The sequence below is a fragment of the Alternaria arborescens genome, assembly GCF_004154835.1.
Source record: "Alternaria arborescens strain FERA 675 chromosome Unknown contig_1, whole genome shotgun sequence".
Classification (NCBI taxonomy): Eukaryota; Fungi; Ascomycota; class Dothideomycetes; order Pleosporales; family Pleosporaceae; genus Alternaria; species Alternaria arborescens.
Window position 1 is genome coordinate 1,972,750 of NW_021167856.1, and position 26,841 is coordinate 1,999,590.

General features: G+C 51.5%; 7 protein-coding genes across 7 annotated transcripts; 4 read left to right on the forward strand and 3 right to left on the reverse strand.

Annotated features, from left to right (window-relative positions):
* Positions 1 to 589: 589 nt before the first annotated feature.
* AA0111_g771 (hypothetical protein) lies at positions 590 to 2,645 on the reverse strand (the record flags this gene model as incomplete). Its single annotated transcript, XM_028654077.1, has 5 exons — positions 590 to 622; positions 670 to 2,060; positions 2,108 to 2,221; positions 2,278 to 2,409; positions 2,456 to 2,645. 5 exons carry the CDS (start codon positions 2,643 to 2,645, stop codon positions 590 to 592), a joined length of 1,860 nt encoding a protein of 619 aa, XP_028511931.1.
* Positions 2,646 to 3,084: 439 nt separating this feature from the next.
* AA0111_g772 (hypothetical protein) lies at positions 3,085 to 3,517 on the forward strand (the record flags this gene model as incomplete). Its single annotated transcript, XM_028654088.1, has 3 exons — positions 3,085 to 3,132; positions 3,189 to 3,257; positions 3,350 to 3,517. 3 exons carry the CDS (start codon positions 3,085 to 3,087, stop codon positions 3,515 to 3,517), a joined length of 285 nt encoding a protein of 94 aa, XP_028512087.1.
* Positions 3,518 to 3,661: 144 nt separating this feature from the next.
* On the reverse strand, positions 3,662 to 4,222 carry AA0111_g773 (hypothetical protein; the record flags this gene model as incomplete). Its single annotated transcript, XM_028654099.1, has 1 exon — positions 3,662 to 4,222. One exon carries the CDS (start codon positions 4,220 to 4,222, stop codon positions 3,662 to 3,664), a length of 561 nt encoding a protein of 186 aa, XP_028512086.1.
* A 583-nt stretch (positions 4,223 to 4,805) lies between these two features.
* On the forward strand, positions 4,806 to 6,369 carry AA0111_g774 (hypothetical protein; the record flags this gene model as incomplete). The annotated part of the gene is made up of 2 exons (XM_028654110.1): positions 4,806 to 5,455; positions 5,508 to 6,369. The coding sequence occupies 2 exons, from the start codon at positions 4,806 to 4,808 to the stop codon at positions 6,367 to 6,369; spliced, it is 1,512 nt and encodes a 503-aa protein (XP_028511930.1).
* Positions 6,370 to 6,829: 460 nt separating this feature from the next.
* On the forward strand, positions 6,830 to 7,108 carry AA0111_g775 (hypothetical protein; the record flags this gene model as incomplete). The annotated part of the gene is made up of 1 exon (XM_028654121.1): positions 6,830 to 7,108. One exon carries the CDS (start codon positions 6,830 to 6,832, stop codon positions 7,106 to 7,108), a length of 279 nt encoding a protein of 92 aa, XP_028511929.1.
* Positions 7,109 to 17,367: 10,259 nt separating this feature from the next.
* On the forward strand, positions 17,368 to 18,727 carry AA0111_g776 (hypothetical protein; the record flags this gene model as incomplete). Its single annotated transcript, XM_028654132.1, has 2 exons — positions 17,368 to 17,956; positions 18,006 to 18,727. The coding sequence occupies 2 exons, from the start codon at positions 17,368 to 17,370 to the stop codon at positions 18,725 to 18,727; spliced, it is 1,311 nt and encodes a 436-aa protein (XP_028511928.1).
* A 5,376-nt stretch (positions 18,728 to 24,103) lies between these two features.
* On the reverse strand, positions 24,104 to 25,438 carry AA0111_g777 (hypothetical protein; the record flags this gene model as incomplete). The annotated part of the gene is made up of 1 exon (XM_028654143.1): positions 24,104 to 25,438. The coding sequence occupies one exon, from the start codon at positions 25,436 to 25,438 to the stop codon at positions 24,104 to 24,106; it is 1,335 nt and encodes a 444-aa protein (XP_028511927.1).
* Between the last annotated feature and the right edge of the window lie 1,403 nt (positions 25,439 to 26,841).

Consider the following 26,841-nt stretch of genomic DNA (forward strand, 5'->3'; position numbering starts at 1 on the left):
GAACGCCACTGCCGCTTATTCACTGCCTTTTGCGTGTCCATTATTTGTTGGAGATCGTTTGAAGGTTATCTGATTGATATGGTCTTGTTAGAAAGTGGTGTGATGGAGTGTTCTAGAGATTTCAGCCAAGATACATTCTTGGCACCATTACAATTGCAATACCACGAACACATTTCAAGCTTGGAGTGCTATCTCGACCAGGCATTATCGTGAACAAGTGGAGAGTGATTTATTAAGAATATGTAGATACAAAACATGACCATGTCGTAGAAATCATTGCGGTGCCGTATTCGTCCGTTTCATTCCCTTGCCCTTTAACCTTTCCCTTGCCGGCGATTCTTTAACCACCGTACGAGGAGATACCTCTTCAAACTCCTTGACAATCTCTCTCGCCAAGGGAGTTCGTGGACGCTCATCAGTACCATCCCCAACAAACGTAGAACCCCTAGCCCTGCCTGGAAACGTTCCAGGTGAATCTGTAGCTCTCCGTGCCAGCTCCCTGACCCTCCCTGGCGATGCTCCACCAGGACTACCTAGTGTGCTCACATCACCCGAAGATCGACGCCCTTGGTGTTTAGACAACGATTGCCTAATGCGAGAGTATTGCGTCCATTTGGTCAGCCTGGAAGTCCTTAGTACTTCCCCGACGGCTTCTTGGAGTTCTCTTACCGCATTGTTCTGCAGCGCCTGAAGCAGCACAATCGCGTTTTGGTGGTCTCTGCTAGCCGTTGATGGAGCTTGCTGTGCGAGACCTGCTTCTGTTGCATTGGCGTGCTCTTTGATCGTCTCAAGTAAGCCACTATCCTCCTTGATCTCTTCAGCGATAGCTGCGGCGCCCTCCAGTGTTTGGGCTAACAAGCCTAACCCGAGCAGTCCTTCGGATCGCGCTTCGGGGTAGAAGCGCTGTCGGACTAGCTGGGCGATGGGTCGAGCAATCTGGGGTACTTGTAAGATCTGTATTTGTACTGCTTCAACGTCTTTTTCTGCGTTTGGTCGTCCAAGATATCGCAGCATGGCAACGATGGTACGGCCAAGCTCGATCATTGGGTTCTTCATTGTAGTGCTTGGTAAGGGTTTGCCCGGAGCGAGGGCTTGCTCGACGATGTGTGAGAAGATCACAGTGTCGGCTGAGACGTCCGGGTCAATTGCTTCTGTGTCAGGGCCGACGGTCTCGTACATGACTTTCTCTATGTTGTAAAAGTTGCCGGTGACGAGCTTGCATAGCATGGCTGCTGCCTCACCACGGACCGACGGATCGTCCAGTACGAGCATGCGACAGCATGCTTCCATGAGTCCGGCATCTGCAAGCAAAGCCCTGTTAGCCTCTGGAAACGTAAGATGCCGCATGAAACCTGCTGCGGCATAAAGAAGAGCAGGTTTATTGCTCTTTTTAAGAATCAAAATCAGTCGAACATGTAGCTCCATGATCTTGACCATGTCAATGCAAACCTCATCAGACATGGCCAGATTTCCCACCATGACACAAGCGCATATCGTAGATGGGTATGCACTGTCCCATGGTGCCCGTAGCTTTGCCTCTAGTCTCTCAATGACAGGACTTCTGACATTGAAATTCTGTGCAAAGACATCTGTAGCCGAGGCAGCAGATAGCAGCCCTATCAGTTGTGCCAGTAGGAGGACTTGGGCTTCATCTGATGTGACGGTATCGGCGTTCTTGCTGGTTGCGAGTTCCTCGAAAACAGCATCGATGTCTTCTGGCTCGAGTCGCGCCTCAAACTCCAGCATGAGGGTGACGAGATCGTCGAGCAGTTTTGGTGTTGCTATTCTTTGCTGGAATTCTGGATCTTGGAGGTAATGTACCAGAATAGCCACATATTCCAGATGGTGGTCTTCATCGTACTGGAGTGCGACATTCAGCAAGCTCTTGAATGTCTCGAGTGAAACTTCGTCTTTGAACTGGTCGTCTGTCAAGTTGCTCGTGGTCCAGTTGAGCAGGTCCGTGGCATAGTCAAGCGCGGCCTCTGGTATTCTGTCAAGTACTAGGAAGGTGCATATTGTGGCGTCCAGTCTGATGGTGGCCGCCGCAGCTTTGGCGGGTTCTATTCGCATGAGCTGCATGTCTGGAGGATCCCGTGGCATTGCTCACCAAAGTCATTGCAAAGATTGAAAAGTACGGCCAATGTGGTCAAGCGTAGCTCTGGCGATGGAAGGCAGCCAGCGATGGCTTGGAGCTCTCTTACGGCGAGCTCCCTGTTGGTATCTTGACTCCAGTCAGACTGTTTGCGTCGTACAAGGGTCTTTCCTAGGATACAGTACCATTATCAGCAACCGAGTTGCCGATGACTCTTAGATATTGCTTCGCTATGGGATCTTCATGGCGCACGGTAGACAAGCCGCGAAGAGCGTAAGCAAGGATTCCGCTGTCTCTGAAGGGCGCCTGCCATCTTTCTATACACTGTCAGCATGGTTGGCGTTGCACAGAGGCATTACATACTACGACCGCCAACAGCCGTCCCGAACAGCTGCAAGGTCTTCTCTATCGCTTCGTTGTCCCCACTTGATGCAAACGCATCGAGCTTATGCACGTAACCTGTGAGGGCAGCGGTCTGACCTGCAGGGTTCCCTTGGAGTAGGCGCTCCAAAGACGCTATATAGTCGCCAAGCTCCTCATTGGTTAAGGGCATATCGCAAAAGTGTGAAGATGAAGAAAGGCAGTCGCCGCAAAGTTGTGGCAAGGCTCAAGTCTGCATAGTGGCGGGCGAGATCGGGAGGAGGTAAACAGGCTACTCTCAGTCCGGAAGCAGGGCTACAAACAATAGCTACTGGCAGGATCGTGTTTGATTAACTCGATAAAAACTGCAATGGTTCAGCCACTTGTTTTTCTCAAACACGGAAAGACGCGGTGACCTCCTCGGTCCTGCAGCAGCGTCGACCCACCCGCCGCCGCGGTTGGCGTTGCCTTTGTCCGATTCCGTTCTGGACCCCTGGAAACAGATCCCTTGGCAACATTTGAGCCATCTGGCACCCAACACTCAACACCGCACGACGTCAAGCATCACGCCCGAACACCTGCTCCGACCACCGACCCTCGTTTGACCCAGCTCCAACAACCAATTCGCCATCATGACGCGCGCTACCCAGACCATCAGCATTGGCATGCTCCTGACCTCCGTACAGCAGCCCCTTAGCTCTTGACATATCAAGACGTGTATGCTAACATGTGAAAGATCTACCTTTCCCTGTTCCTCCAAGTCGTCCCTCTGCCTCAGAAGATCCAAGAGGAGATTGTTCCTTTCGTAAGTCGCAGCTTTGCGTGAACGTCTCGGCCCCACTACCTTCACCACCACCACCATCATCGTGTCCCGGACTCTCGCTAACCAGACGGCAGCTCCCCTTCTGGGCTCTCATCTCCTTCGGCGCATACCTCCTCTTCAAGCTCGGCTGGGGAGTCTTCACCTTTAACGACGTACCGCAAGCGCACGCGGAGCTCATGCAGCAAATAGCAGAGGCGCGGAAAGACCTCCAGGCAAAGGGCGTAGATGTTGGTGAAGACTAGACAGGGTAGAGTTCCAGGGAACAACATAATTAGTCTTGGTTCGGAGCACAAGGTAGGGATATCACAGGATCTGTAATGGATGGGTATTTGAACGTTCTACAAATGCTACGCCAAGACAACTTCTAGTCTGGCCAAATTTGAAGCTTATGCTGCTGCAGCGGCTTCCGCCTTCTTTTGTGCCTGCTTCAACTTCTTCTCCGTCCTCATGAACTCTCGAATGCCCACAGGTATGTCGTCGAACAGCTTGTCTTTATCCGCATCATCGAACCCAGTGTCCCAATTCGTTTCACTGCCACCACCATCGTCATCCATGCTCGTAGCAACGTGACTCGGCGACTTGTCTCCCGCCACCATACTCCCTGTCCCTTTTCCTTCCTGTCTTTGGGCCTGCATCGCCGCTCTTGCTTGGGCGCTCTTCTCTGCCCACTCTTCCATCTCGTCCCGGTACATGTCCCACACACAATTCACGCATCCGGACATGCAGCAGTTATCCGGTTCTTCGGGTCGTGGGGGGACTAATACACCAGCAATATTTTGAGAGGAGTTCAAAATTTCCTGTTTACGTTCTTCCAATGCAGTTGTGGAGCCGAAGATTATACGGGCTTTGGCAAATGTTTCCTCTTTCTGCGTTTTTGGCGGCTCTTTAGGTGGCTCAGGCGTCGTGTGAGATAGTGATTGTACTTCAGACAGTGGTTTCTTTAGCATATCTAGATATTGTTAGTTTTGGTCTTGCGAACAATGTGGATGAGAGTCCAACCTGCATAGAAGCCAGTGATAGGTCTAGCTTGTTCGCCTTCCGGTGCGATGTACCCTTTGAAGCGACGCTGTATCCGATCGCTATTCTGGAGTCCGATCCTTCCTGCCTCTATCGAAGCACGCGGCCTGCGCCATGCTCTCGTGCATGAAGCGCAGAGTCTCTGGCGCAATGCCAGTGGGCCTGAGTATGCGATGTGTTCCATTATCCTAGAGAAATGAGCGAAGGACGAAGCAGTCACAGATACTCCAGTGTGTCTCGTTACGACATGTCGGTGTTGGCCACTTTGGTCGAATGCCAATTCGCAAGCTGATTGAAAGTACCGATTGACGGTTCGACGTCATTTTGCGCCGCCTTTCCGAATGTCGGCCAAAGCTGCAGCGAACGCCGACAGGGTAACAACATGCGACGCGTCGCATTCACTGTTATCGTCGCATACCCCACCAGCACATACACCAATTTATTCCTACCACGAGCACCCACAGATATCGCGCCGATACTACGACTGCAACTGATCCGCCATATGCGAACACGATGAACGAGCCACCGGCGAAGCGGAGGAGGACCATTTCGCCTGACGAACAAACATCAAGCCCTCTGAGGAAGCCTCCTCGACGACCGTCTTTCGCATCGCCTACAAAAGCCAGCCTTGCGCGCAACTACCCGAGTCTCCTATCTTCGTCACCTCTCAAAGCATCTCCAAGACGCAACAGGCAAGCGGGGTTGTCAGCCAGACGTGGTCCTCGAGCAAGGGAGAAGAGCGATTCGGGATTACCGGGTGATGAAGATGAGCCAGAACTCCCGGGAACCCCCTCTCAGAACGACCGCGAAAACTCGAAGCAGCCGCGCCAAGGTATCCTCTTCTCCTCACCAAGCAAGCGGCCTCCGCGTGTCAGAGATCCTGTAAAACAGCCTCCACCGACTTCGAGAGCACCAGCAGTACAGCCCGATGATATCACAGGGCCAATAGAGGATGGTCCCGTCGAAGACGTCACTCAGGAAGTGGTACAAGAGAGACAACCTCCAGATCCAGAGATCGAAAGAAGGAAACAAGAGAAGGCACGTCTGCAGCGCGAGGTAGAAGAGTTGGAGGCTCAAGTATCAAGATGTGTTGACGAGGTGGTCAAAGAGCAGCGTCGTGGCCCAGAGGATTCTTTACGGCCTCCAGAGCGCGACAGTTTGAAGTGAGTGTAATGATTCCCTATCGTAGCGAAGCGATGACTGACGCAATACTAGGAAGTTCATATCCGAGATCAGCGGTACCGATACAGAGCCGGAGAAGTCAGCACCAGTATCAAGTCTGCTTTCTTCGTTCCTACCATTCGCTGCCCTTTCCGTTCCTCCGCCACGCCCGAAACAAGCAGAAAAGCCAGTTCCGTCCCATCGGCCAGTGGAATTAGCAGATCCTTTGCCTTACCTAGAGATGTTTACATCACTCAACTTCTCCACACAACTTAGCCTGCCTCGTAGCAAGATATCTCCAGCGTCACAGCGCGTTCATCAGAAACACACCATCGAGATTGCCGGCCCACAGAAGCTGTTGACGGCTCAGGTTTCGATTACAATCGACGCGTTGGCGCACGAGATTATCGACATGCAGCTGCTTCGGATCTCACCATGGGCCGAGCGTGAACTAGGCACCTACATCCGTGCAAGAGCGCTCGAAAGAGATCTTGGTAATGCCTCCTGGGCCATGGACTCGTACTGGCAAATCGCAAGGAAACGCGCGCAACACTGGCACAAGTGCGAAACCAACTTTGCGCATCTACTCGTAGGCCGCTCCGCAGAAGATACCGAGAATACTCAGCCAGTGAAATCCATCACGCGCAAAGATCTGAGCAGGAACTTGGATCGCGATACCCTGATTCTACAGGACAAACACGTCTTACTGAAGCTCAATTGGCGGATCGGCTTCGATTGGACGGGCGAGGCGGAGTCGGATGTCACTGTGGAAGCCGCGTTTCCTCAGGTATGGTCGGAAATAGGTGATGGTGCTGCTGCTTTTAAGAAGATACCCCAAACTTTTGCTTCTCTTGTTCGCACAAAGGGTGCTTTTCAGGCTACTAGTGTTATGGTAGCTTTGCTGTTTTCTCAGTAGATGGGATATCTTATAACGCATCCTGAAGATATATGGCTTATTCATGAGAGGGAACTCAGTTGTGTTCCATATCATTGGCGAGGTCTTTATATTTGCCATACAACTCGTTTCAGAGCGTCTTTGCGTACGTGTAGGTATACCAAACTGTACCATGGTTGAGCGACTAATTCCTCACCAGTAACACCTTTGACTCACAATCGCTAAGTGCGCTCATACTGTGGTTGCCATCCACTTCACTTCATCCTATGGTACTGCGATGGCGCAGAACCGACAAGCCACTTATAAATCCCGCAATCGATACTGTTCTCGCTTTCGTATCCTCCAGTCTTCCATCTTTCCTTGACCTCCGCAACTAACAAACTTTACGAATACCGCCCGAGTCTATCTTCATCGCAATTTTTGTCGTCACAACTAACCACGTATTCTCCAAATCATCTTCATAACTCTCAGTATCACCGCCATGGCTGAACACAAGACCATCCAGAAGCACTTCCCCGCGGCCTTCCGCAGCATGCGCTGCCTCTCCTGTGGCCACTACGCCACCAAAGGCAAGATCTTCCGCAAAATTATCAAAACCATCTCCTCCGAGGCATACCTTGGTGTAAAGACACTTACACTACACTGCAAGTGTCCCGGCTGCGCCACCGCGATCATCATCGAAACTGGTCCCAAGAACAGGGACTACCGTATCGTAAAGGAGGCGAGATCAGAGCAGCGAACGCAAGAAGAGAAAAAGTGAATGCGAAACATACCGTGGCCACTCGTGTGCCGTTAGAAGACGCTGAGGATGCTGAAGTTGCTGGAGTTGCTGAAGTTGCTGAAGTTGCTGAAGTTGCGCGGGCTGTGTTCAAGGGTGGAAAGAGGAGTTCATCAGGTTCGGAGCCACAAGAGGAATCGTTGGGCGTGGAGTTTTCGGTATCTAGGCCGGCGAAGAAGGTTAAGCAGGATTTCGCGAAGGCACTTAGCATTAAGAGAAAGAAGAGTATTTAGTAGCCAGCTGATAGGCGCACATTCTGATACGCAGAAGGTCGTACAGAAAACCACTCAATAGAGACACATCAGTCCGTAATACTCGAAGAATCCACGTCCGATTCTGCAAACAGGCTGTCATCGGCAAAAGGTTGAGCACGTGCTACCCTGGTTGGTCTGGAGTGCCCCCTTCGAAGTCTGCGTAATCGCCGATACTTCATCCTTAGATCGAACCCTTCTCCCATCGAGTACCACATACGGTACTTGAGTAGGCAAACTTTCCCTATTCTGCAGCGAAACTTGGGTGGATCAAGGGATAGGAGAATATCGAGCAGATGACGGCGGGTTGATCTTCGACTGATCTTGTCTGCATCGTATTCGAGTATGAATTCCCAATACCTTGCCGCTTGCATGCATCTTACCTGATAGTCACGATCCAGGCCCTTGGATCCAAGCGGATCGTACTGACAGAGTCCATTTGAAGCACATATGCTTTCGACTATCTTCGGAAGAAGCATGAGTAATACATCGTGCGGTCGCATTGAGTAATCGGGAAGTATTCGAAGTGACGGGTGAAGTATACCCATTGTTCCGAACACTTTGTCCCGCAAATCTGAGCATTCTAACTTGTCAATTAGAGACCAGATGTCCACCCAGTCTTCGCACACGAACCTCCGACTATGGTTGATCGACATTATTCGGAGTGCTGCGGATGCATCAGCGAAGCACCTCTTGGGTATATAATCCAGACGTGACCACGCATCATCCACTCTAGAACAACCCGAGAAGAATGTGTTCCATGGTAAGGCCTTCGAGCCGACGCGTATATTGACAACCTTACCGAGTACGATCTCTTGAGTGACCCACAGTCTTGACCAATATGGATTGCACAGAAGGCGACGTAAAGATGGTATATGTGTACTGAGCCCCTGCTTATCCACACTTAGCTGTGGGTAGGGTTCCTGAGTCAAGAGATCACTCTCGCGGACAATCAAATCTATAAGGTCGTTGCTGCCTTCAAATTCTGAACCAAGCCAAACTTCGACAGCAGCTGCGCTATAGATTTCTGCCATTTGGTTGACCTGGTGGGTCTTTTCATCGTCCTTTCCTTGATTGATGCAGATTTGATCGATCCAGAACCACTCCGATCCACAAGCTCGTCTTGTTTTCAGAAAGTCGTATAGGTTTTGCCGAACTGAAAGCCAGCCTCGGCATTCAGGGCTTGTGACAAGTATGTCTTGCACAGGAAACTCAGGGCCCCAAGTATACGATAATGCGATGAAACGCAACGTTTCTTTGAAGATCTCATCGTAGAGAGCATCACTCCCCAAGTCAATATCCCAAAGGTTTTGAGCTATAAGTCTAGCTTTCTCCTCTTGATAACGAGTGAGAGCGTGAATGTGATCACTGAAGTCGATGTGCTTTATGGTGATCTGAACTGGGCTCTCTGGGTCGGAACTCGGTTCGATTGTCAAAATGCGTATCTCTTTGTGCTTGAAGTTCAGGGGAGTGTGCGTAAATCGCACATGCTTGGGTGGCAGCTCCATCGTTACGATGAGGCTGTGTGTGGATGTTCGTTAGGTAAGCTGGCGACACGCGCGGCCCTACGAAGCGAACCCTGGACTTCAGAGTGTGTGTTGGTAACTTGCTCTCTCGCTAGACTGATCGTATAGTGGGCAGAATCTTTGGTGTAGATCGATTTGCGAGATCCGCATCGTGAAGGCCGTCGTCGTGTATGATAGACCAAGGCAGCGGTAGGTTCGGGCAGCATCGAGGCGGAGTAAACTCATGAGGCTGAAGCTCACACGCGGCTGACTTGGCCAGACCCTTGGCCCCACATTCTGTCTCTCAATATTAACTGGCTGCACGCCATCAGCAGCACGCGGAACATCAAAAGACGACCTGGAACTCAGGACATCAGTGCTTTTACACTTGGTAGCCACAACTCAAGATGAAAAAAAGCCTCTAATATCCTTTCATCACACCAAGGACGTGGTTTCTTCAGACTCCCAAGGTCCCTTCCACCCGTATGGACCCTGTACGGCTGGCTAGCTTGTCGGGATACCCGCGCTCTAACCAAATCAGACTGACATCTGAAAAAGTGTGTACTTGACATCCTATTTAGGTCGACTTGACTAAAAGCTGAAGCGAATATTGTCCCCTTTAGCAATACTGAAAGATGAATGCCGAAGTTTCAATTATGTGGCGTGCCGAAGAGCTCGCCTACCCTTCGTCCGTCAGGGATAGCAACGACTCGAGGACACAATGTCCAATATCTACCAAGTATTTTCGGCAAGCTCAACACGGCGTGCCCGTGTGCGGACAAACTACATCGCTCTATAAGTAATCGAGTATGACGATGCTCGCAAAGGCATCTTTCACTTCATGTTTCTTTGACGACACCTGTTCATCTTTGGATTATTTCCCTCTTATTTCTATTTCCTCACCACGGGCTTCTGGAGCGGTATTGCGGATGCCTTTTCACGCGATGGAAGCGCAACACTCTTCTGTGAGAAGCTTCCAGTTATTGGATATGTCACCGCAGGTGTTCAGCTTGTAGCAGGCAACCCGGACCATGCGAAGCGCGCTGCTGCCACTGCTACAAACTCCACAGTCACAGCTGGGGGTGCTACCCTTGGGTTCATGGTTGGCGGACCCGCTGGTGCTGTGGCTGGTGGTATGCTTGCGTCCAGCGCTGGTATTGGGTGCGAGTATGGGATCAGCACTACCATCGATGACCAGAGCGTGAAAGGAAATGTGGGTGATGTGAGCATAAAGAGATTCGCTATCGATGGTATGGTTGCTGGAATACTCCCTGGAGGGCAAACAGCAGTTGGCAGAACGCTTGATAGCGCAGTCGGTAGCATGGCCACCAGGGAAGATGTAAAAACCGGCTAGCTCAGCGGTCTGAACATATCTTCTTACAGTTGTTTACACGTATGCTATCTTGGATACTAATCTAGAAACTTTTGCTGACCAGATCTAGTAGCCTAGTAGGCATCCCCCAAAACCGACTAAGCGATGTGATGGATAACGAATTAGACACAATTGAAGAGAAGGACCTAGTACGGGTAGCATAAGCAATGATATCCAGGATCGTTCAGCTACTGTCAAATACTATTGCAATCGGAGGACCACAAACAGGTGTTATGCGAGCTTCTAAGGTCTTAGTGATGGCGATTGATGTATCAAGGCATTCGATAGACAGAGAGGCTTCTATACGATGTGAGCTTATTTGGACAATAGAGGTCGCTCTTACGGTTTCCCTGAAGAAAGTCCATGTTGCTACTTGTAATGCGTCTGCCTATTGATTTCTAACAGCATTTGAATAACGAAATATATTCTTCGCATTCTCAGATTATAGCCCCCCATAGCAATGAGTTACTATCGTATACAGCATTGCTAAACAGTTTTGTGCTTGAATTTTAGCACCAACACGTTTATCGTAGGGATGTTGCAATATTCTGGCGGACCTTTTTTTGTACTACTACACAGCAGGTGTATCCTATAATGCAACTTACTAGATATGCCAACCAAGGGTATCATTTATGCTTTACATCAACACTATAAAAGGAAAGCGGCTATGAAATTGGAAAATACATATCAGCAGTCTATAATTGTGTGAGGTCAATAGCATCCGCTCGAACTATTGAGAAATATGTCCGAAGGTGCCAGGCTACGAGCGCCGTCCATCGGTGATCTTGCTGCATCTAGCAAGAAATCTCAGTCCGTGTTGTTGTCATGCTACATTTCCCATGTCTTACTTGCTCGCTCAGTTGATTTGAGGTGGCATGACGATCTCTAGACGGTGGACCATCGATGCATGCGAGGCTGCCACCAGCGACAAGGTATCAGTTTGCCTTGTGGATGCGTGACCGACCATATCATCGGGCGTTTGGTATTCAGAAGTTGGTGTTGCGTGCTTGTCGATGTGATCAGAACCTGAGGTATGCATATGGCAGCGGCAACGGTAAGAAAAAAGCCTCGCGATAGACACGCGTCTGCCACAAGCGTCTGCGGATGTTGCTCCGATCTTGACTACCACTCCATAGGAGTCGAGTGAACCCACAGTGAACCATGACGACCGTCTCAGAACCATTAAAGATAGTGTCTGCTTAAACTGGTCGCCTGGGGCCTCGCCCCATCGACGCATTTGCCACAGCGCCTACTTACAGACCACCTACCTGGACCAGCTCTTCCCGCATCCGCAAGGCAGCCATGAACCACTTACCAACCCATACACGCGCGCTCTATTCATGGCGTTGAGGAATCGAGTGGATATGAAGCTGCAGGAGCCAGTCACGCAACCGCCCGTCCCCTAAACAACGAGGGACCTTTTCTTAGGCCCACCCCCGCAGCGCCGCACAACCGCATCGATGACCTGCAGTAGTTTCTTACCCGTGCCGCTCCCTGGATCTCGAAAAAAAGAAGCCAGAGCCAGACGAGATGTAAACATGATCTTAGTGTTGATGACCCAAGGACCCAGACGGCCTCAGGGCGTAACGCGCACGCGTTGTTGGCGGCGCAATCCTCTTCGTCAGCTGTGCTGCATCATCAACCTCTCCGCGATATGACCAGTAAGGCAGTCAATCAGCCATCGCCATCCACCATCCCAACTTCATGTCGTCAGCTGATAGGATGCGGGATGTGTACTGTAAAGAATGGGTGGGGCAAGGTATTGCTGCACTGCCAAAATATTTTTGGTAATGGTGAGGCTGTTTCATATTATGTTTTGTGCTGATGGGAAGTGGGTGGAGCAGCGAGAAGGGAAGCGAGTGGTGAGGCGGAGATGGCCACCGCCGCATTGCCGACTTGAGCGAGGCGGTTGACGAGGATCCCGTGGCTATGTATACACCACGCAGTCGCCCAGTTAAGCGCGAGGGTTGACCTTGTGTGAGAGCCGGGTATGAGGCTGCTCGCCATTGCTGATGCATGGTGCGCGCTGTAGGAGTGCGAAACATGTGGGTAACGTCAGGCTGGCGCGGGTATTGGGCTTGCATGCGACGGGGAGTTGGTGCTGGTGAAAGAAGTGGATAGGCAGAGATGTATTGGGGTCGTCAGGTGACGGTTAGTTATGCGGTGGGCGAAACATTTGATGTAGAGAGATGTGCTGGCTGTATTGGTGAGGCTGTGGTTGCTTCGTGGTGAAGTTTACAGTAAGACTGTATAAGCAGCTCACGTGCTGACTATCGGATTTGGACGACGTCTTGCGCTTCCCACAAGAGACTACATTGCACCTATGCCACTGGGAGACGCATGCCACATTCATAGCGATGTTGAGATGTAAGTCACGATGTTCTTCTCGAGTCACCCACCGAGCATCCTACGACAGCTCAACGAAAAGCATGCAAAGACCGAGTGCGAAGCCCGAATGCGCAAGAATTTTCAATCATTGCACCGAACTTGCTCAGGGCACTTGACCACTTCACCATGCATTCTGATGATCCTGCGTCTCGCTGCCGGAGTTCTGCCTTCTAGTCGGACCTAACTGTGGAAAGAGACGGGAGATTACTCGTGGCCGCTGTGATCTGCAGACCCTCAGCGAGGCTCAGATCGAAAAATCCCATCATAATCACGACTAAGCTCAACGCGAGCGGCTGTACTCATCCAGAAAAGCCATGGAACAACACAAGGGAACCGCAAAAGGTCCGAAGTCCCTGCTGATCCAATCTCCTCGCGGGCTGCTCGTCTATAGAGTTTGGTTCGGTGGTTAGTTGCCGCCGACTAAAGGCTGCTAGGGACGAGTGTTTCGTCCATCTCGATTGCAACCGACGAGTTCAACCAAGATAGGGTCTCACAAGTGACGCGTTGAATTCCACGCAGCGCCAATAAGCCATGCCCCAGACGGACTCTCCAGATCCCGTTCCAGTGAACTATGGTGGAGAACACGGGCGGCTTTAATTCAACGCGTTTCGTGAGACCGCTTGACGAAGGTTCCATTCTGTCGTTATTGCTAGTCGGCCGCGCAGCACATGTTGTTGGGACTGACATATTGGCGGGGTGTATTGACGAGTAATCTAAAGATACAGGAGTTCTGACATGGACTCCGGTTGCTGAGGTATCAATTCAAGAGCAATGTATTGGATGATTTGATGATGTTGGTTGAGATGAAGAACGTTTCTAGAACGGCTGATCAGACCCAGAATTCTCGCTGGTGCTGGGTGGATAGCTACGTCTCTGCTACAGAGCCCACAAAACCTGCGTAGGCATGTGGATGCTGATCGGACCCTTGAGATGCGGTCTCTTCGGAAGTGCGAGTTGTGTAAAGATCTGACCTCAGCATGCTGTATCAGAATAAAGTGATGTACAGGGTCTTGCATCACAGGCCGCCCAGCGTGATGACGTCCTGGGCGGGCATCAGCACTGAAGACGCGCAAGCTAACCCAAGCGATCATCAGCTAGTAAACGGCCTGCGTAAACCTTACAAGAAATCGTAAGATGGAATCCACCTGGGGGGCAAACTTGGTGTGTCGGAACGGAACGCCCCAGATGTGTAGTTATTGTAATGCATGATGATACAGCCATACGACCCTTGGAAAGCTTCCGGAGTCGAGTCCATCCATAGCGACAGCGAAACGTTGATGCCTGCATGCCTGGAGATCGACCAAGGAACCTTGGAGAGTTCGGACCGACTGGGAGCGGTGTATACTATATTTTGCTATACGGCACGCTCGACCAATGGTAATGCAGATGGCCACAAAGCATGAGGTGGCGAATGGCGGTTTGCCGGCACTTGTTAATCGCCAGAGACTGCCATTCTAGTGGAGCCAAACAAAGGCCGAACAACACGAGGAAAACGAGGCTGTCATGCTGTCATTTGTTGACGACGAAAATCTTTGAGTGACCATAGGATCTGGAATTGACTGGACCTGCGAGTGGGTGAATGATCTTCTACTACCGTCACTGGCGCCGTCTGTTGTTGACTCCAGCCGCAGACGCCACGTCGCAGGATCTGTTAGCCATGTTGACTTCCTCGATGGGGACGACAGATCGATTGGATGTTTCCTTGATCACACAGCTGCCGTTAGAGTTTGAGGGCGCAGGAGGTTGAGATGGCGGGGCAGTTTTAGTTTTGGTGGGTGTCAGAGGTTTAGTTATCGATAAGGCTTATCCTGCAAAGTCCTCACCTGGCATTTGGCGGTGAAAGTGCGACTCTCGACCACCTCCACTGAAACGCTCGAGCTTTGTGGAGAACGCCTGTCCGGCAAGGAAAGCATGCACGATTCTGAATCAGCAGGATCGAGAGCGCGCATTGTGCAGCCTATGGCGGGTCGAACGGATCAAAGCAGACAGCACACGATACCCGGTAGTCACTGATGGGCACTATTGCAAATTGCATGTTGTTGTGCAGCGCGCTCACAACTTCCAAGACACAAAATATGCGCTCTATGAAGAGATTGCTAGCGGCTTGACAAATTACCGCACACGTCGAGCGGCTGAGCTATCACCCGTGGCCACGTTCGTGGGAACGGTTCCTTCATCTCGAATACCAACAAAGTTTCTGGCCGTGATATTGACCCGCAACCAGCGCAAAGGAACAATTTCGCTCAGGACATGATCTCCGGTCCCTTTCACTCACAGACTCCCGCTCGTAGGTTTAGCCTACGGGAGGCGGACTTGGCTGGTATCTGTGCTTGTGCACGGATGACGCTGGAGAGCAGAAAAAGAATTGAAAGCTGCAGGTGCTTTGCACGGCTATCTCGCTTGTGCTGGGGTCAGCATCGTAATCTGTCACCCATCCCAGCGCCTGCGACTCATATGTGTACAAGATGAGTCGGCTATTCTTCCAACGGGCATGGATACGGGATGAGATACGAGCCGGTAGAACGCTCTGCCTCTCGATCTGGAAGCCTTGGAACATGTTCTATTCGATGGCAGCTGTACGATCGATGACTGGTAAACGACAGATGAACAAAAGTTCGCCCCAAGGTATTGCGCAATAAGCCACGACATCAACAGCTGAGCGAATAGCCGGTGTGGGTGGAACAGCAAGACAATCACAGGCGGTGACTGCCAGGTCACAAGGCCATGACTGGATCTAAACAACACGTAGGTCTAAGGGATGACTCGAATGGTGATTGGCACAAAAGTACAAAATAATCTCCGCATTAATTGGCTAGGCGGAGCAGTCTCGAAAATTCTGGTGGATGCTGGTGCGCCACTGGCGGGCCCAAATCGTCCAGACAAGATTGCCCACGGAGCCGAGCGACAGGGTGTGCTCATGGCGAACGGTTCGGTTAGTCATCGAGGAGAAGCAATATATTGGGCAAGCCAATGATAGGCAGCTACACAAACAGGGCGAAGGCCGGCGCAACAAGGTTGGAGGACGTGGGAATAGACTGGGCCCAATCGGGCATCAAGTGCCATGTGTCATCGCCAACGCTCTTTTGGCGGTCCCAATACTGGAAGCAGCTCGCCCTGGCACGCTGCAGCAACGGCAATAGAAGAAAATTGAAGGACAAAGAACGATGATCAGAAGCGCCGGAAAATGAAAGACAGGCCCACCAACTCGAAACCCGAAACGTGACCGCGGGTTGGTGACAGGCACTGTGCCGTCCTCTAGACACAACACCGGGTTCAGGCAGACGGGACGAAAGGTCGTCTGGCGGCATGACAGTCAGAGATGCAGAGCAGTGCCGCAGCGTTGCGAGATCGTCGTTTGGACGGGCTGCATTCGTCATGGGCCCTCGGAGCCAGCGAAGACTATCGAACGCCGCCCGTGCGCTCGCGGCTTTTCGAGACGTCGTAAGCCTGGGCAGGCTTTGCAGCGTGTTTAGGGAGGCTAAGCAGCGCTAGGCAAGGAACTGCATAGCTGCGTCTGCTTGGGGCGAGGCGCGGTCGTTTGGGAGGCTTGGTGGGCCCGTCTAATCGGCCGGTGACTTTGTGCTGAGATCAGGGGGCCGCGCTCTGGTAGAGGCTGGGGAGGCAACGAATGAGAGGGTCGAGCTGGGCCAGAATTGCCTTTGACATGTGTCCTCTCACTGCGGGCTGACGAGCGCGTGTGGAGCGAGCATTGAATGGCCACGGTGGAGCGACAATCGAGGCGCCACACACACAGCGCGCGGGTCCGCTTGCACCGTCTTGCACGTAGCTCTCTGCACTTGTCGCTCTGGTGCCTCGAGGCTGCTGCACTTGTCGCGTCGAGAGCAGGCCTGTGTGTCACCCTCTCGGTGCTGACAGGCGTCTGATTCGCCCCAAGTCACAGCCGCCCGGTGAGCAACGGAGTCGCAGGCGGCATGATTCAGGTGAATCAAGGACAGGCCCCGGCCGCTCGGTAGCTGCATGACTGTCTTTGTTGGACACGGCCTAGCGTCCAACTGGGTAAAGACGGCTCACACCACTGCACACCCCGGCTGCTTTCACTCTCGCCTCCCTGCGCGCGTTGAGACGAGCTTGCGAGCCAGGGTGGGTTGCGCGAGTGGAACCACACGTTAGCGTCTGAATGTGCGTGCCGGAGGCCATGGCACACATCGCTGATGGTCTGCACTCGCTCTGTAGCCCCATCCTTCTTCGTCATAGCGCCGCTCCTTCCCTATATTTACGAAAAACCGGGGCCTCCAGTCGAGCCAATAGCCACCTGGGCCCTCCTGCGAAGCCTCTCTTTATCACTGCTGCCCAGCCGTCCGTCCTCATACACATACATCATATCCCGCCTCATCCTCTACCACTACCACCACCACAACAACCACTACCTTCCTCCTACTACTACTCTACCTCCTACTACTACTCTACCTCCTCCCAACACATTCCTTCTTCAACTACAACCCAACAACTTCTTCGCTCTCTGTCAAGCACTCTTCACACGACAGCCTCTTAAACTCACTCAACCGTCTCCACCTCCAAGTCACCTGACTTGCCGGATCCGGTTACTGCTCTATAATACGTTCTTCTCTTTTCTGACTCTTCCATCCGGGACTGTTTGCTGTTTCCACACGGACCAGGCCAACCTCCATTCTCCGGATCACTCTAACATCGTCCTTGAGGCCTTCATTGGACCTGCGAGGACTTCTTCCACTTCCCTCTTACAATATGTACCCAACTCCCCCAGCATCCCCAACCCAAAATGGATTCTGTGCACCCGAAGACCGCCTAGGTCAAGTTCTAGCTGGTCGACTCCAGTTGACTGGCATTCTCGGTGTAGGAGCTTACGGCGTCGTGTACACAGCCGTGGACATCCAGACCAACATTCCATATGCCGTAAAGGCACTCAACAAGGTCGGTCTGGAGCCTCGCCAGAGGAAGTTCCAGCAACGGGAGATCCAGCTCCACCACCAGGCCAGCGCTCACCCCAACGTTGTCTCTCTAGTCAAGATTATGGACGCTCCTGACTGCACATACGTTGTCATTGAATACTGCCCAGAAGGTGACCTGTTCTCCAACATCACCGAGCAGGGCAAGTACGTGGGTAACGATGCCATGGCCAAGCGCGCTTTCCTCCAGGTTTTGGATGCCGTTGAATACTGCCACTCTATTGGAATCTACCACCGGGACCTCAAGCCAGAGAACGTACTAGTCACTGACCAAGGAATGACTTGCAAACTTGCCGACTTTGGACTTGCCACTACCGACCACGTCACCTCTGACTTTGGATGCGGCTCGACTTTCTACATGTCTCCAGGTATGTTGATCTAACCTGACTCAGCAAGTCACGTGCTAACTTTGGGCAGAATGCCAGACATCGGCACCCAAGGCCTACTCATGCTACGCCTCAGCGCCCAACGATGTTTGGAGTCTGGGAGTCATGCTTGTCAACCTCACATGCGGACGCAACCCATGGAAGCGAGCTTCTTTCGAGGACAGCACCTTCCGCGCCTTCATGAAGGACCCCAAGTTTTTGAGGACCATCCTTCCTGTTTCCACAGAGCTCGACGCCATTCTCAGGCGCATGTTCGAGTTCAACCCTGCCAACAGGGCAACCATTCCCGAGATTCGTGAGATGATTCTCCGATGCTCGTCTTTCACTGCCACAAAGTCAGCGGTCGCAACGCCTCTGTCTTCTCCTCCTTTCAGCCCAGTGGACTACAGCCGGGATGCCGCATACAACGCCTACTACCAGGCTCCTGCGGTACCCCAGTTTGCTCCTCTCCCTGGCTCAGCCTACGCCCCATCACCCTTCCAGCACTCTACCTCATCTGGAAGCTCTAACTCGGACAACGACTCTGTCTTCTCCGCGTGTTCATCTGCTTCATCCGCATCCTCGACATCTTCGTACCAACATGTTTCCTCTTCTCAGGTTCCCAAATTTTCCTCCCGAGTACCGCAGCCTCAACAACAATACGTTTCTCAGCCCCCTGCCAATACGTGGTTCCAGCCATTCATCCAGGCGGCCAACCTGGTCAAGCATGTGTCCTTCCAGCCTTCTATGATGGCTCCGGTCCACGTCTACTAGGCCGCTCTTCTCTTCTGGCCCTCTGGATTCTTTTTATTACGATATGCTTCTTCACGATGTGTTTATACAATTTTCGAAAAAGTCACGATGACACGAACAGCGATTGATTTCTCGTTCGGTGTTGGTGCGGTTTGTTTTCTTTTGGCGTTATAAAACTAGACCAGTCCGGACGATACTCCGGCTCTGGACTTTTAGAACTATCTGGCTACTACGTTTAACTTGGGCAATCGCCTTGATGGCACGGAGTTTGAAATTGGGGTGGCAATCCACGATGTCTGCCACGTATATTAGGAGTGGGGTCAATGGGCATTTCCCGGAGTTGTTCTTGTTGGGCTTTGAACCAATAGAGGTTCATTACCATCACGTTCGTTCGAATTTCACATCAAGAGATACCAGAGCACTAGCTCAAAACTGTACGGTAGTAGGTCCCACAAGGAGGACAGCAATATTTGCACTGCGCAAACTCAAACAAATGCAAAAACATACAAGCGGTCGCCGCGACGACAGTCGCGAGCAAACTAAGAAAGCCACATCTTCAAATCCCATCACTTGACCTGCCTTCGCTTTGTTGACATTGCCTTAGCCCATGTTTCTCTCCACGATGTTCAAACCGAATCTGCGCTCCGACCACACCCAACGTTGTCGACCCACTCACACAACGCATCAATCTGCAGCCACCCTGCCGCAGTTCTGCACCCAACCCAAATCGTGCATACACTTGCGCAAGAGATCAATCTCGTACCCAACCACTTGTCTTGTCACCCCACCCAGGCTCCACGGCCTGGGCATCATCCACATGCATCCGTAAAGTCTCCATCGCGATGAACGCTGTAAGCCTAGAGGTATCAGCGAATCACAGGTTTCACCAAGGCCGATGTGTGCATGGCCATCTGCGTGCTGAGCATGCAAGTGTGCAGTAGCCTGCTTGACTCGACGGGGACTATCACGCCGGGATTGCGCCCTGCCTCATCGATCTAACTGCTAGAGGTCTAAACAGATGTGTAAGATTACTAGGCGCACATCCAAGGGGAATTATGGATGGAAGGCTGCGGATACCGGATGCAGGTCGTGGCCGATTGATGACCTGAATGAGGGATCGAGACTCATCTCTGCGCTTTCTGTCATGCCCTTAGCGCATATCTTTGTTGGGAGAATGGAGGCTGCCGCCTAAACGGATTCCTCAGGCCACACGATGTACAACTAAATGGAGGTTGGCGAGGCTATGCTAAGCTACTTGTGGCTGAGATGGTGTACTGTTGTTATTGACATGCTGTTGGACCTGCGCGGCAGTCGTCTCAGGACCTGATCCTGCTGTTGTTAGAGGCATACCACGAAATGACACGCAGGCAGTCGTAAACATGTCTCGGCCATACGAACGCCATCACCATGGTCCTTGTCTCGCTTGTTGGCCGGTCAGCTGGCCATCGAGGAGGGCTGAATCTCCAGTCAACCATCAAACGTCCTTCAGCTTCCGTCGCCCTTGTGTCGTGTCGGCTACCGATGCTTCCAAGACACCTTAGCATGTCGCGTAAAATGTACATCCGCGTACAGTTGCAGTGAGGCGTCACCGGAAAACTTGGTCGACACCAATCGGCACACGGCACTCAGGCAAGGAAGGGCACCGTTACAAAGAATTCGTTTTTGCGGCCGCCAATCCTTCGTCATATGACAAGCATGGTGATATCCGAAGAGGGAAAAGCAACGGCCGTCGCTACCGGAGATCCCTCAGCAATCAGCAAATACGTGCTCATTTCATGTGGCGCGGATAATGGCGTCGAGTGACGTGCAGAAGGCTGACGGAGCAAACTGGTGTAAGGATGACATTATGCCAAGGACCGCGGCTGGTATGTGTGGCAATCATCATCACCAGCCCACACCAGCCCGCGCCGTTCCTTCTGCCGCTAGCCACTTTCCAGGAAGAAATCCCTCAACTCCATCCTTTTGCATCATATGCATCCCACCCCGCGGCCCTTTCGTCAGACAATGTGCATACCTACAACAAGCTTATTGTTCGTTATTGATCCAGCTGCGCAAGTGTGGCGATGGCCGCTCAACGTCTCGCCGAAACCAGGTCCAGACTTATTGATGCGATTCAAGTGCCTTTGCCCATTCGCTGGGTGAATTGCATGCATGTATAGGTATGCTAATCTTGTTCCGACTTAGGCCACATCCAGCAGAAAAATGGTCCTAGAAATTTTAGCATACGATAGGAACAAGTGCCCTGGTCGTTCAACGGCGTCAAAGATCTGCTATCAGCTCATATTGAACTTTATCGACAAAACCGACCCTAGAGGGCGTTGAAATCTCGCTTCGTACGGAATGACATCGTCCTTCGGCTCTGCAGAAAATGGTGGCTGTTCATCAATCACATGGGCGTTGCATGTCACCCGTATACCGTACTTGCATCGATTTTCTTCTTCCGGCTTCCGTACGCACCCCAGAAGTATGCTTTTTGCACGCCACGAACGCGCCTCGAATAGTCCTTTTCCTTAGACGAAACTCCGAACTTTGTTCGCTTAACCTATGCGAGTGCGAGAATGCGATGGGCACTTTTCGGCGTCACAGATAGACGAATGAGTACGGTAAGCCGCATATTGGCTACTGACATCTGGTCGGGGATTGCTATCCCAGCTGATGTCAAGGCTTGAAAGTAAGGAGCGAACCTTGCGCAGCAAGCTTCGTGGCTTACTTGCCTTGTGTCACTGTGTCACAGTAAGTTGGGCCAACTCATCGGGTCTGCCGAGCGACATCTAGCCTTGCGGGTAGCTGTGCTTTTGGGACCTGATGCTCGGAATTCTGCTCTTTCTTCTAGTTGAGGCACGTCCTTTGCGCTGTGATCTTCCCTTTCCCAGGATTGATACTATCAAAAAGCATACATGCCGACGGTACTTCGATCAGTCATCGTGTCAGACTACGAACAGCGTTGCTTCACGCTATAGACTCGAAACGTACGATCATGAGCTCACTTTTCTTCCTCGGCCACCGGAGATACATAGCCAAGGTCACTAAGTCTCCAGATATTCAACTTCTCTGCACGGTTGCTTCTCGTGGAGCGACCTCGAACTTAGTCGGTCATACAAACAACATGCAATGGCGCTACATGGTAACACGGTAGCCATCCATGTCTGCCTCATCAGCCACTTGCGAGAAACCTTCCACAACACGACCAGATCGCTGCTCAATACTAGCACGATACCCCCACACATGGTACAGCATAACGCCGCCTCTCGACATATGCTGGTTCATCCCTCCGTAACGGGACGCTCCTTGCTGCAATCAGCACCCTTGGAACCCCAGGTAATACAACGATAGTCCCCATCTAGTCTGCTGCAGACGACCGCTGTCTACGAGCGTATCACCACGTTTGAGTTTGCTACACTCGCCACACGAATGATTGGACATGCCCTATTATCCGCAGTCCCGCCTTAGAGACACAAGCGGCTTCCCGTACACATATGATCGGACCGAGAGAAGTGGTCAGAGTCCAGTAACACAACCCCCACAGCAAGGGGACTTTGCATCTGGTTCTGTACGCATGAAGGACAGGTGTGAGACTGACAGCGGGGAGGTGTTCCGATGGGTGTATATGCAACTAGGCGGTCTCCGAAAGGTACTCAAGGTCTTTCGCTGCTCAGCCTCTTCGTGCGCTGTACTATCTGCAACGGTTTGACAGCTCATACCTTCTCTATGCTTTTTCAAGATTGGCGAGGCCAAGAAGAAGCCAACGTCGAAAGTTGATCGTAGGTTCTTTTGCTTCTCCAATTAGTAAGGTTTGACTTTAGGGAACCAACTTGCTGGTCACCCACGCGAAGCTGCACGGCCGTACGATCAACCTATGAGCACAGGGCGTTGGGCATACGAGAACATCGTACGAGCGCCCTCGTGGCAGGTGCCTAGCGCTTCAAAAGACGACTTGTCTTCTTTTCTTTCCAAGGTTCTCTTCACGTCATTCTAGATTTGATTCTACACGCCCAAACCTTACGCGGAGGTGCATGAACCGGGTAGCGCGAACCAAAGATCGGAACACTATTATCGTCAACACCGCCTCCTAACCAATACGCTCGTAGGTGCTGCTTGTCGCCGGGATGACCGCATGGGTAAAGAAGCAGCTACCGGGCCCGCAAACGATCTGACAACGTAAAACGAGGATGCAGCGAGCCCGGCCAGGATCTACTGCACGCCAGCTAGGCATCCTTCCAGCTATGGGCCTCGCATATATCCGCCCGAAGGTATTCTAAGGATAGGCTTCCTGCGTCTGTAGCGGACAAGGCAACAGAAGAAAAGTTTGGGCGGAAGCATATGCAGCAGCCGTCCGAACGCTGGTCGGCAAACAGTGACTCACCTCTGAACCACTATACTGACCAGATAGTGCTCATTTGAGCGTAGCTCTGTTACCGCACGTCGAGTATAAACCTCACCCAGTGTATACACGCTGAAACAAACCATCTCTCCAGCCTGTCGTTCACAGCCAAACGCCCAACCCCCACCCACAACTTCATGTTCGCGCATTCCAGCACCCCATCCACTTCAAAAGCAAACAATAGGCGCGAAATCCAAGCCGCTTGCCCAAAGTCTGGATCCGCTTTCTGCACAAGGCACCTTGCATGCGCTATCTTCGCCCTACAAGCACCAGTCGTTCAGCGGCCATGCAGCGAGCGCTGTGCCTAGCCGCCTAGGAACCGTGCTTTACGCTCGAGTCTGTCACACGACACGATGCGGCACGACGGCATGCCAGAAGGCTGATTGCACCGGGGAATTATGTTGCGCTAGGAGCGTTGGACTGAGGTTGTCAGTGCGGAAGGGGGAGGGTTGGTGTTGTGTGATGGTGGTGTTCTAGGTCGTGCGGACGGTTGTCTTATGTGCTTGGTTAGGTGCCAAGCTAGAAGATGTATGCTAGTCATTGCATGGTGTTGTGAGCATGGTCGGTATGGAGGTGGGAGATCAGATATGTGTGTAGTATTTGGGTCTTTGTGGTGGTGATAAGCTGGTGAGAATACAGCGCTGTATTGAAGAGAGAGGAAAGACTTCCCTTCTAATAGTACTCCTTCCTAACGTAGAAGAGAATATTAAGGACTATATAGATATAAATACAAAACCTAGAAGACTATAATACTATCAATCTTGATAAGTTTTATACTATAGATAATGTAGGCTGTAAGATAGAGCTTACTATTCACATATCTATCTGTTTTCCCCCCTGTATGAGGTGCAGTATTGTAAATTCGAGCGAATTGGAGAGTTACTATCAATAACAAATACAGTTGCTCAAGATCCACACGAATGTCTGAGTGGTCTATACGGACACCACTACGATGTACTGAAGCCCAGCAAAATTTAGTTATTGTTCCGCCCAACGTCCATATCTTCCCAGAAGTCCTAATCCTGATCCTCATCTGCATCTTGAGGTGCTACCTCTTCGCCCTCAGACCCTCCATCTACAACCGTGCTTCTATCACTGTCAACGCCCCCCTCAATCTTCCCATCCTCGCCCCCAGCATTACTCGACGCCTGCTCTAAATAGTCAACTTCATCCCCACTGGTACTTCCATTCGATCCTTCCAGTCTGAGTGTGAGCCTAGGACGTCGCGTTGCCGGCTCCATCCCCAGCTCTTCATCTGCCTCAACCTCTTCCACTTTGATCTTGATCTTATCAACAGCCTCCTTTCTGACTACAGCACCCTCACTACTCTCACCTCCCGGCCCACCAACGAATTGTATACCGACCGGGTTAAGATAAGTATTAATATTCTTGAGCAAAGATGTCCTCCACCAATGCTGCACATCAGAAGTCTTGGCGATATGGAAGTGAAAGTCCGGGTACATGTCACATACTTGTCGCCATGTGGTGCTATCACCAGAAACGTCGTTCTTATTGCTACCACCGCCGCGTGGTGAGCCTTCTGTGCCGAGGTAGATCACATCACTACGTGTCCAGTGTGAAGCCAGGGCGTCAAAGAAGAGTGTGCGTAGTCCTTTCATGGCGCCGACATCGTGACTGTGGTAGCCTCCCTTAGGGGGTGCAGGAGGAGCGCTGGAGGAACCATTATAGGTAGTGAGCTTGATCCGCGGGTTCAAGGGATTGTCGCTTGTGAGAGGTTCCGAGTTGATGGTTACCACACATCGTAGGTTCTCTTCTGTGGTATTGACACATATGTATGCAATATCACCGGCTCGAATGAGAGATTGTTTGGCGTCAGATCTTCTAGATTTGGCGAGCGGTAGGAATAGATCGTATAGTTTTCGCATTGCTGCTTCCCAGTACTCATCTGCTTCTAGCTTGGCGGCAAGGAGACATGAATCCGCGTGTGCTCGTATACCACGGTACCCGGCGACCTGTGTGTTGGTGCTGTAAATATTTGAGTGCATGAATGAGACGAACTCGGCAAAGGAGTTGGGACTGATAGTTGGCAGTTCAACTTCTGATACTGCGTCGTCTGCGGCGATGATAGATTTGAAGATGTCAGAGTACCGTGACAACTTTGCTTTAGGTAGATACCAGGTTCGTTGGTTGTTTGGCTCTGGCTCTGGCCCGACGATGATCTTCATAGTGCCTGGGATGGACGAAACACTTTCCTTGGGTGTGTCGGCGGAACGGTAGACACGTGGACCTTGAGACACTGTCTCAGACCTTGTATCGAACACTGGTACCATCAATGTGTTTCGAGGGTCTCTGTTCCTTTGTACTTTGGCGAGGGGTGAGGACGGAAGCATCGAATCGGCTTGTGCGAGTCTTCACTGGCCGGTTGATTGTGATATGGGGCGCGGAATGCGAGAGTTCATGCGATATCTGTGAGATCGCAAGAGAGGGGATATATCATGGGATATACTGCTGAATAAGTACGGATGACAGGTACAAACGGGTAGGTTGTCGTGTGTGTGCCCTTGGTGACTAGCGATAGTGAAAGAGACGTTAAAGAAACTTTGTGGGGCTCAGGACAAGTGAGGTCGTACGTATGCGTTCTGGAAAAATTATTTGATGATAGTTGTTTATGAAAGCATGAAGCTATAGAGTAAGATGAAAATTCGTGGATGAGCCATCGAGAGAAGAGCTTGTAAGGTGTATGTCGGGTCAGGCAGCTGCCCAATGTAGATGGTATAGGCAGCGACGATTTGAGTCAATGTGACAGCAGTAACTATTGACTGCGTCACGAAATGAAGACATCGCGATGGGGTTCAAGCTCAAGCATTATTTGAGGACCACCATGACGCAGTCACTTATATGCCCCAGCCTCGTCGAAGAGCACAGTCTTCTTACACGAGTGTAGACAGAGCTCAACTACGACTGTTGAGAAGGTAGTCTACCTGCTATCACTTTTGAATACCGCAGTTCACTTGAATGCTGTCGTACCAAGCTACCGTCGTCCAGGGACATCACGCATGCGCCCTATCCTCTGCTTCCGACGCCACATCCAGCGTACTGCTCTGTACTCAATCCATCAATCTCGGCCCACCCACCATAACGCTCTCTAGCACGCCACTTTTCGCCAAAAGTATAGAACACCCATGGTACCTAGATGATGGTGCACAAAGTCAACGTATGTCTCATACGCAAGTTGTCCCAGGACATTTCTTACCGGCATGAATGCAAGGGTAATAAACGCAAGGAGTGAGAATGAACAGCCTACATCAAGCTTTTGGTACATCTTATGCGGGAAAAGAGGCGCGAGACCACTGACAAGCGAACGCATCACAGAACAGGCAGCCATGCCGGATGCAGAATGTAGTGGGTAGGCGTCAAGAATGTACGTACCTGTGAAGAACTAGACTGCAGATCAGCGACCGTGAACTCAGATTTGAGACTGGACCCAGAATGAAGCACTTCGGGGCAACATGAGACTTACGATAGCGCTCATAGCCCCCGCACCAAATATCACTGTTCCAATTAACGGCGCGATCCAGTGCACCCCATGTTGCGCAGTCCAAACGTATATGAACAAACCGATACTCACAAGCGGCCACCAAGATATCATAGATAGCAATCGGTTCCCCGGTCGTGTGTCGCCTCTCAGTGCTCTTTGCTTGACAAGGTTATCGCTGATCGCAGCGCCTCCAAGCATACCAATGAGGTTGCCGACTGCAGTGCCCAGATAGGCGAGACACAGGATTTTCGGCGC